Source organism: Protopterus annectens, chromosome 4.part0 (genome assembly GCF_019279795.1).
Source record: "Protopterus annectens isolate FY-2018-M chromosome 4.part0, PAN1.0, whole genome shotgun sequence".
NCBI classification, from domain to species: Eukaryota; Metazoa; Chordata; order Ceratodontiformes; family Protopteridae; genus Protopterus; species Protopterus annectens.
Genome location: NC_056733.1, coordinates 171,910,219 through 171,921,101, shown reverse-complemented (window position 1 = coordinate 171,921,101; position 10,883 = coordinate 171,910,219). Strand labels below are relative to the sequence as shown.

General features: G+C 39.5%; 1 protein-coding gene across 2 annotated transcripts in view; it reads left to right on the top strand.

The window, feature by feature from the left end:
• The first annotated feature begins 2,483 nt into the window (after positions 1 to 2,483).
• LOC122799233 (probable low-specificity L-threonine aldolase 2) overlaps positions 2,484 to 10,883 on the top strand; it is a 556,505-nt gene continuing 548,105 nt past the window's right edge. For both annotated transcript variants that reach the window (XM_044068161.1, XM_044068160.1), the window contains exon 1: positions 2,484 to 3,103. In XM_044068161.1, the coding sequence (XP_043924096.1) occupies positions 2,803 to 3,103 (301 nt within the window). In that variant the 5' untranslated portion in view covers positions 2,484 to 2,802. The remainder of the gene's footprint in view (positions 3,104 to 10,883) is intronic.

The following is a 10,883-nucleotide window of genomic DNA, read 5'->3' as shown; positions in this document are numbered from 1 at the left end:
CAGTTGCCTTTGACAGTTTGGATTGAGGAGTGAGGAGACATGCTATGTATATGTATATCAGCAGTCCCTTGAAATACATGACTGTGGTAATTTGAACCTCTGCCTTCATCCCAGTCTAACACCCGAGGGATGGAAAAGCTGTCTTTTTGGGGGGATCGGGAGGCAGGCAATTCCCAGATAGGGCCTGTTTATCCAGACAGCAAAGGGTTGTTAGTTTATTGTGAGCTACTAATTTGTCATCTTTGAACATTAAGCCTTCAGTACAACTTATGTCTTCCTTGAAAGAAAAAAATAAAACTGAAATTCTTTTCTTATTTCCTAAATGGTTATTACTGTACTGTCTTGCTCAGGAAATGTGTGTTGAAAGGATGCAATGAAAACTAAAGCTGAACAGCAACAACATTTCTTCACTTAATCATAATTTCTGTTTAAGCCTTTATTGGATGAAAAGGTGTGTAAAAAGAAAAAAAAACTTTAAAATGGGCTTCAGAGCATATAGGAAGTTATAGTGTCTTGAAAAAGCTGAAAAGTAAGGCAAAATGTGAGGAAAGGAAGAAAAAAGTAATATGCATGGTATGGGAGCCCAAGATGTGGAGGGGGCGGCAGGGGAAGACTGGAGGCTGCTGTGCATGGGGTTGGGATCTGAAACAGTAGGCCTAGGGTGCCATTTCCCCTAAGTTTAGACCTGTACATAAAGTTGCTACAATATATCATTGCTGCAACTAAATGCCAATAACTGTAAATGTCCCTTTGTGAGTTGGGCCAACACAGTATACTACACAAGTCTTGTAATGTAAGAACATTGTAGCAAAGGATCAATCCGTGAATACTACTCCTAAAAGGTTGCAGCATGAACTAAAAGGTTGCTTAGGAAGGGTGGCAGTGAAAGGGTGATACGTAGACTGGAAGTGCCTAGGGGGCCCCCAGCTTGATATCTGCTGGGGGCCCCCAAAATGCTAACACTGGCCCTGAATTATGCAAAAGATGTTTTCAAAGATGAGGCATGGTATGTACAATATAAAGACAGCAAGGAGTCAATGTGCCATAAAAGTGTCAGTAACTACAAACATAGATGAACTACATACATAATTACATTGTTTTTAGTTGTAGTGGATACATAGTAGTCACAATACTACATGAGTATAGCTACTTAAAGTTGTGAGAAGGCAGATTCATAAGAAAGGTAGCCATAACGTTAGAGGAAGAGAACTGAGTTAAGGGAAGAGAAAAAAAGGACAGTGATGAAATGGATTCATGTAGGCTCCTGGAAAGGGCAGATCCATGCATGCCTCTCAAGTGTACCTCATTTCGAGGAATGTTCCTCATTTGGGGTCTTAAAAAGTTCATGTTCCTTCAAGTTTCACATTGAAAGGGTCTGTCGCACATTTAGTGTTAGCTTTTTTAGCTTGTATCAGAGGTAAATAGAACTGAATTATATTGTTTCATTAAAAGAACTATTCTATATGTAAATGTATTATATTTTAACCATCCTATCTTCTTCGATCATCTGTCCGCACACAGGATTGGCAGTGAAGTTTTACAGTGTCGCAACCTTCCATAGAAGGCACACACACACTCACACCTAGGGCCAATTTAGAGTGTCCAATCCACCTACTGCATGTCTTTGGGATGTGGGAGGAAACCGGAGCACCCGGAGAAAACCCACGCCACAGGAGGACATGCACAGAAGGCACCCCAGCCGAGGATCGAACCGGAGAACCTCTTGCTGTGAGGCGACAACACTAACCGCTGCACCACCGTGGCCGCCCATTTTAACCATCCTATGTGCTTCCTAATTTAAGTTGTTAGTAATCCATTTGTAAGCTTTCCACATTTTGCCTGTTCGTTCCACATTAAGACAGGCAGTGTTCCTCATTTCGCAGATGGAAGGTTGTGAGGTAGGGATCCATGAGCTCAAGAGACAAAGTTTTAGTTGCTTTCTGACTTGATTTGAATTTGGGATGTTTCTAATAGAGTTACAACGTTTGTTCCAAGCTAAAGACACATTGTAATTGTAAAGTAGTTTATATAGAATGTAGTATTGTAGTTTATGTAGTGTGTGTGTGCACGCGCGCGCGCGGGGGGAGAGAGAGAGAGAGAGAGAGACAACGGCAAAAAAACTTTTATTTCTTTAAAATCTGTTTACTAAGTAGGCCTTTTTAGCAATGACCTAAATTAAATATATAACTACAAAACAAGTCACATTAAAAATGCAACAATTATAGCACGCTTCAGGATAATACAATCACGGCATGAAAACTGCAGATACTGCTTCCACCCACTCCCATAAAAGTTGATGCGAAGTAACCCATTATGGGAGTGGTAGTCAGCTGCGGGTACGTAAGGTGTAGATTATTTCTTTTTTCCCCCTTACGGACAATTACACAGCCTACGGAGTTTTACTACCGTATGTTAAGTTCCGGGTGCTGTGGGCGGGGAGACTCTAGCGCAGGGTAGTTTGGGAGTTATAGTTTACTGACAAGCAAACAACTAGGTACCGCTAACGTAACGAACACGTTAATAAAATGTGGCACCCCGGTTGGCAGCCTATTTACATATCACCTGCTTCAAAATATTAGAGTGTACAGGATAAGAACTACTCGTTGTGGGGTTGATTTTTTTACTTATAGCAATTAAAATGTTTAGATTTGGCTGTAGGTTTTTGAAGTTTGTAAGGGAAAATCGCTTGGTAAGAAACTCGTCCAAAGTTCAACTTTCTAAGCAAAATATCTACTGATCTAAAGTCTCTTTGTTTAACTAGTTCCAAGTTGCACCGCTTTTATATAGTTTTGCAAAAACAAAATGCTCTTTAGATTTCTGCCGTTGACTGTGAAGACTTTCCAGGGGAAGACATGCAGTAATCTTTCTTCAAGAAACTTTAAGATACTTCTAAGGAGTGGTGCTGTCAGTAATGGCAGCTATGAGATCCCAGCCCGACAGTACTATAAGAGACCTCATTCAGAGGTGCCACCAGCTTCATTTAGTTTCTTGACTGTAGATCTCCGCAGTGACACAGTGACCAAGCCTGGGGCAGCGATGAGACGGGCAATGGCAGAGGCAGAGGTTGGAGACGATGTCTTTGGAGAGGATCCCACTGTCAATGGTAGGGTTGCTTCCATGAACTGCACTTATAACAATAAAGGATTGTGAATTTCCTCAAACAATAGACAGAAGCACAATAGTTTATGTAGGAGTTGTCAATATAACATAGAAATGTAAGTAGGTGCAAAAGAGTATGATTGAGTGAGCGGTCATTGGTAGGAAGCATGTTTGCATGTAAATAACATGCAACTAAGTATGTGTGTGTCCTTGTTGTTCAAAGCGTACATGTATTTCTTTGTGTATGCTCAGTTTCATACTGCTTTGTATTGTATTGTATATTTATTAAAGAGGTCAACTCACTAGGTACAACCCTCTTTTCAGGAGCAATGCAGGACCTCAGTCTGGTTAAATTACTTACTCGGAGTTCCACCTTCTGCAAAGGGACACTGAGGAAATCAAACTCTAGATTTAAGCATGAAGCTCGTTATTAGCAGTTCAGTCTTAATCCTCTGCAGACTGCAGTAAACCCGCAGTGTATGGATTCCACTTGGGACGAGAGCAAGAACAGATTGATATATGGGGATGTAATTAGGAAGAAGGTATTGAAGCAGCTCATATGTTCTGTAAGGCGCATGGCCTACCTCTACGAGTATTGAGAGATGCAGTGTGTATGCTTAATCACTGGCAAAAATGTATGCTCTCTTCTTGTGAACTGTAATGGCATGAGAGTACAGTGACAATTCTGGGCATCACATATGGGTCAGAGTTCAGCAAACAAATAATTACATGCTAGTCAGCCTTTTCTCTATTTTAGGAATTGTTTTGCAAATAAATAAATATACGCAGGATAGGCCGATAGAATTCTTGAATTGAAAGTAGCAGAAAAACAGCAGCACAGATTGTTGTTTTTTTCCCCTGTAAGGGGTCGCCACAGCGGAACTCCGGTCCGCTAATGATTGGCAGCAGATTTTTACGAAAAGCCGAGGTGCCAGCTCGACGCCCAACCTTCAACGAAGGCACGCCCATTTACGCACGCATGTCTTTCGAATGCTGCCCAACCGCGGGGATGACATGCAGACTCCACACAGAAGGCACTCCCAACCTCAGCTGAGAATTGGACGGGAGAACCTCTTGTAGAAAAACAGCAGCACAGGTGTACACAGCAAAACTCTTCTTAGATTAGTTGGATACTGTTAATTGACTAGACCATAGTTACGTTGACAAAAGGATCACATTTGTGTGGATGTTGTTACAGCAAAACTTTTGGCACCATCCCTTACAGAGCTGAAACCCAAATTATGGGAGTATATTAGTGGTTAACTGGTAAGGGCAGAGGGTGACAACTGGAGGAGGTTGAGCTGTTGTGAAAGGTATTGTTGACTAATGGGAAAAGAGGCTTTTGGTGCTGAGGACATAATGCGATCTACTTACTGATTATCCAATAAACTGGCACATTGGTAAAGAGTGCCAGCTAAGTGAATTTGCAGAGTGGGATAGACTGGGGATGTCTGTGATTTCATGTAAAATGTGCAGGACAATGAGTTACTGCAGGATAATCCAGCAACAAAGTGTTAGGAAAAGTGCCCATAAAGTGGATATAGAAAAAGATCATTGTGCTGCATTTCATCTCTAGGCAAAACTAAACTGTATTCTGAGACAGCAATGTCATAGACAAGGAATGTTGGGATGGATTGCTGTAGGTATGGCTTATGATGATGAATTTATCCTGCAGTAAAACAATTCAATGAGATCTCCTTTTCAGTACCGTCTTAAGTCCTGAAAATAGAGTTATGCACATTTTCTCAAAGAATGTTTGTAGCAAAGCAGGCATTGTTGGATTATTACATTGATGCCCCTTTCTTAGAGTCTTATCTTACATATAGATAGGCTTAGTGTTTTACAGCAGTTAACTGCGGTGGTGGTGCTGCGGTAGCGTTGTCGCCTCACAGTAAGATGCTGTCCGGTTCGATACTCAGCTAGAGTGTCTTCTGCGTAGAGACATGCGTGAATGGGCGTACCTTCGTTGAAGGTTGTGCGTCAGGGCTGGTAACTCGGCACGTAAAAATCAACTACCAATCCTTAGCGGACCGGAGTTCCGCTGTGGCGACACCTAACCGGGAAAAGCCGAAAGACACAACAACTCTTGTATTGAAGGGTTTTAGGTCTGAAGTAGGGGAAATGCCTGTGGGTCATTGAGCTGTACTGTTCTCACTGCTCATACCTTTCTTACAGCAAAGAAGGCATCTATATTTGATTGTGACTGAATGAAGTCTATGTGTTTGAGTTTGTTGAAATCATATGAATGTTACATTGATGGAGTTGTGTGTGTGTGTGTGTGTGTGTGTGTGTGTGTGTGTGTGTGTGTGTGTGTGTGTGTGTGTACATGCATGCATACTTGTGTGAGAAGCTGATGTGGAAATGTGAGCATTTCTTTGTGTGTGAAGTCAACAGACAAGTGTGTGTATGTAAGAGTGAGACTCTGGTGTTTTAAGTGTGAGCTTGACTGACAGTGGGTTAAGGAAGTTTCTTTTTTCCTCATTGTTGTGTGATCTTGGAGCCGGTATAAATTAAGTTGTGCGAGTGTATGAATGTGGGGGGTGTGCCTTCCTGCAGAAACACTTGGTGGACGTTTCTCTGGATTATGTGTATGATCATGATAGTTTTAAAAAAAGATAATTTCATTGAAGTTTCATAAATTCTAGAAAATCATATTAGGACAGAAACATTGAGTTGGGTGAATAAATGCAGTAGTTGTTAAATTTATCTATGCAAACTCAGACTCACTAAGCAAAAGTACATCTTTTCAGGGACACCCCAAGAGCACTGTTTGGTTAATTGACTTCCTCAGAGTCACATAGTATGCAAATGGAAATTGAGGGACTCAAACCTGAGACTAGACAATGAAGGCCCTTAGCTGATAGTCTCACGTCTTTGCTCTAAATTAGTAGATATAGATGGTTTGGGGTTAGGGCGGCCGCGGTGGTGCAGCGGTTAGTGTTCCCGCCTCACAGCAAGAGGTTCTCAGGTTCGATTCTCAGCTGGGGTGCCTTTTATGTGGAATCTGCATGTCCTCCCTGTGGTCACGTGGGTTTCCTCCGGGTGCTCCGGTTTCCTCCCACATCCCAAAGACATGCTGTAGGTGGATTACACTCTAAATTGGCCCTAGGCATGAGTGTATGTGTGTGTGTGTGTGCCTTCTGTGGAAGGTTGGGCACCGTCTGGCAACATGACACCATAAAACTCCACTGCCACTCATGAGCAGACAGGTGATCTGCTGTGGCGACCCCTAACTGGGAAAAGCCGAAAGAAGAAGATGGTTTAGGGTTACAGAACATAAAAGGGGGTATTAAAGACATGAAATATAAACAATGATACAGGACCTGATATGTGTGTGTGTCTCTTTGTGTGTGTGTTATATCTCAGAGCATGCAAATAAGTAAGGAACAGTGGAAGTGGAACAGTATAGTCACTGAAGTAGCAATATTTAGTTGAAATGTTCTGGAGGAGATGTTGTTGCCTTACCTGTCAACATCTGCCTAGAATAAGGAAGGGCAAAGGTAATCTCCGGGCAGAGAGGGACACAGTTTGTGGGACTACTTCTCTCACGTCAGAACCCTAAAGGTCACAACTTTTACCTTAGAAGGTACTAAAACTGATCAGCTGCACCACAGTGATTTTGAAAAAGTGAGTGTGATAGAAGAGATGTGTATCCCCCCAGCTGTACCTCTCTACAGTTATTATGCTGGCCTTTCGCAGTTTAGTTGGATTTTCTTAAGTCTGCAACACAAATGGAAGCTAAAGAAGTTTCTGACAACTTTCATAATGGATTTTCACAGAAGAGGATCACCAGCACTCTTCGAGAAGAAGGAAGTAGGTTCTGTCAGGGGAATTTAATAATTAAGAAGGTAGATTTAATGGTGGGAGTGTCCAGGATAGTTAAGGGCTTGTTTAATGCTATCATTGGGAGAGATGGTGTGAGCAATTACATGATCACTTGTAGATGGAAAAAAAAGTGAATGTTGCATAGCCTAAGAAAAGAATCAGAGCAGTGAAAGGGAAGTTTGAAGCCCTAAGGAGGGGCCTTAGCCAATGCCTAGAACAACATTCTTAAGTGCTGCCTGCTTCTGGTTGAGTAATGATAGGGTAGGGGTATATGCTATATTGCGGTATACTGATCAAATTGAAATGGAAATTATCAAGCATAACTGCTCAAAACTGAACTGATCAAATAAAAAAGAAAACTTTTTTTTTTTTTTGCAGACAGTTAAGCCCCTCTCCTGTACCCCTCACCCTCCCATTTTATAAATACCAACTCTGCGATTGCATTACAATTGGAAAAAAACAAATTTCCAAATGCAAGTCATTTCATGATCTTGCACAGAAAAAAAGTAGTGTGCAGTCAGCACTTATGATCAACTGTACTGCCTTCTTTTCTGTTTAGTCATCTGAATCCTAAGTCAAAAGTATGCAAACCTTAAACATATATAAACATGGTTCTTAATGAACCAAACTTCAGAACTGGGATTAAGTACAGTAGATGGTGTGCTGTTGGTCACAATCCTCTCCCTTCATTTACTTTTCTTTATTTCTTTATGTAGATTGAGATCTCTTATTGTAGTATCAGCTGCACTATCTGACTTATTTTGGGAAAAGGAGGTCATGGATAGTAGGCTCTCTGATGATATGGTAGGCAAGACACAGCTGTCTCCGTAAAAGACTAGGATTTAAACCTCTTCTGATAGCTAGGATTTCTGAGGTCAGAAATCCCCTTCATTGGGAACCTCTGAGGGTTTTCAAATTTGGATTTCAACCTCTTCTGATAGCTAGGATTTCTGAGGTCAGAAATCCCCTTCATTGGGAACCTCTGAGGGGTTTTCAAATTTGGATTTCAACCTCTTCTGATAGCTAGGATTTCTGAGGTCAGAAATCCCCTTCATTGGGAACCTCTGAGGGTTTTCAAATTTGGATTTCAACCTCTTCTGATAGCTAGGATTTCTGAGGTCAGAAATCCCCTTCATTGGGAACTACTGAGGTTTTTCAAATTTGTTGATAATGTTTAATGAGAGACTTGCAAAAGAGTGCATTACAAACTACAATGGGTTTAACAAGAGCAGAGTATAGGGGAGCAATAACTTCCATGTTTGTAGAAGAAATATTTGGCAGTTACAAAATACACCAACAAAGGGCCACCAGACACCAAAACTTGAAGCACAATGTAAGACCAGAAAGATCCAAGGCACCAGCAAGACACAATGAGACAGTGGCAACACCAATAAAAATCCAAAGTATTTAATGAAAAAACATCAAATACTTAAGTGCTTTCATCCGAACAATCAAGACATCTTAAGAAGTATAAAATGCAGGCAAATTTAAGTGTGGAAGAGAGAAATGCCTTAAATGAACTGAGGGAGAATAAAGAAATGAGGGTTATGAAACCTGATAGGGATGGGGGATTGTATTGATGGACTCAATAACTTATGAGGGTAAAATGAATGAGATTTTAAAGGACACTAATAAATATACTAGTGTTTCTATCAATGAAATTAACATAGCATATAGGAAAGTAGATGTTGCCTTGGATGACATGCTTTGGGAAGGTCTGACTGACCGAAAAACTTACAATTATTTGAACGTGACAAAGCCAAAATATCCTCAATATTCGAATTCCCAAAGTCCACAAGGACGAGTTAAATCCACCCTTGAGACCAATAGTGTCAGCAGATGGATCCAAGACTTTACCCTTGGCAAAATTTGTTGATGCTAAACGTAAGAAGTTGTGGTTAAAGAGAAAAGTGCCCCTGAGAGACTCATGGCATTTCTTAAGGGAAATAAAAGATGAACTATTGCATGAGGACATAAAATTTGTGACAATAGATGTTGTGGACTTGTTTACTAGTATCCTGCATAATGAAGGGATGAAAATGTTAGAAGAAATAATCTTTAAAGATGGTAAACGCACTAGAAATAAACAGTCTGTTTGAATTTAATTGATTTAGTTTTAAGGTACAATTTTATATTTTTTAAGGGTGAGTTTTACCAGCAAATACAAGGAGTGGTAATGGGAGCAGCTTGCTCCACAACTTATGCAAACTTAATTTTAGCTAAATGGGAAGAGAAATTTGTTTTAATGGCCAAATATTCAGACCAATAGAACCTCTATAGGATCTTCCTAGATGACATAGGTATTTTATGGAAAGGTGGTTTGGAAGTTTTAGACAAATATTTAAATTATTTAAACAGTACAATGTCTTTTTTAAAATTTACATACAATGTCAGTAAGGAAAAGTTGCAGTTTCTTGATATTGAGATTTGTAAGAAGAACAATAGGTTTACTTGAAAGATCTTTAGGAAAAAAAACATTTTCTAATTCCTTTCTCCACCTCAATAGTGCACATTCTGCCCACTACAAGAGGAACCTTGTCAAAGGACAATATGTCCGGGTTAGCAAGATGGTATCTGAAGATGTAGATTTTGAAGAAGAAAGTAATTTACTTGAACTGCTACTTAAGGGTAGAGGTTACCCTAGTAGCATGATTACAGAAGTTAGAAAAGAAGTTGCAATAGGCAGAAAATCAAGGTTCAGACCAGTTTTGGGCACATCAAACGATACATTGCCAGTGCAAACTAGGGAGGAGGAAAATTTTAATAAGGCATTAGTTTTGGAATTTAATGCCAGTTCAGGACTTGTAAGAAAGGTAATTGAAAATGAATGGGAGAAACTGATTAGCTTTACTGACTTGGGTGACATTCCCAAACAACTCCTCAAAGTGGTTTACAGATATTCTCAAGATATAAAATGTCTTTTAGAAAATGTTTATATGAACGGAAGTGTAGGAAAGAAAAGAAAGGGGACATACAAATGTGGAAGATGCACCCAATATGTACACATCACCAAAAAGGAAAACATTTTTATAGTAACCAGAAATAAATGGATAGAAAGTACACAATTTTACAACTGTGAATCAGGGTCGCTTATATATTTGGCTTTGTGTGGGGAATGTGAATCCTTCTATGTCGGAAAGACAGAAAGTAAATTGAGGTGAAGGATGTACGAGCATTACTATGATATTCAGTGTAAAAAGACTCTAATGCTCTTTATAAACACACAAAAACATGTCAGAAAGCATATTTTACTTTTTTTGTACTTGAGCAAGTTAAAAATGAAGTGATAGGGGGCTATGGGAAAAGAAGACTGAATATAGGGAGTTATGGTGGCAATTAACTTTGGAGGCCACCACTCCACCAGGACTCAATGATCATATTTCCATAGCCCCCATATTAAAAATGAGAGCTGCCAAGTTATAAAGGAAAACATCCCTGATATTTGTTTCATTCTTACAATGTTTTTTATTAGAGGAACCACTAGCGAGTGCAAAAGGCACATGACAAGGTTTTAGTATTGCAAATAAATTAACTGTTTAATTCATTTGTATTCTTATAATTTTTACAACTTTTAATGTCTTCTACAAGAACAAATATTTTTAAGATGAGTAATTCCATTCATGGTTCTATGTTGTCACCTGCTTTTACTTTTTTACTTTTTTATCTTGTGTACCTTCTGAACCTTTCAAGCAGTTTTTGTAAGCACAATTAGTTTGTTAAATAGAGAATTCTCATTGGTGGTGGTTTTAATTGGGGAAATACTTTGAGATATATATATTGATTGTTTGACTAAATATTTTGTGTATCTGATGAAGTCTGACTTAATATGAAAAAAAACGCTGTATTTTGAATTGCATTTATGTATTTTAAATCACAATAAAACCAGCTTGTGTTTTATCTTTCAGCAGTGTTGATTTTCTTCTTTCTATGGTGCCTTGACTGGATTTTGGTTTAAGTTT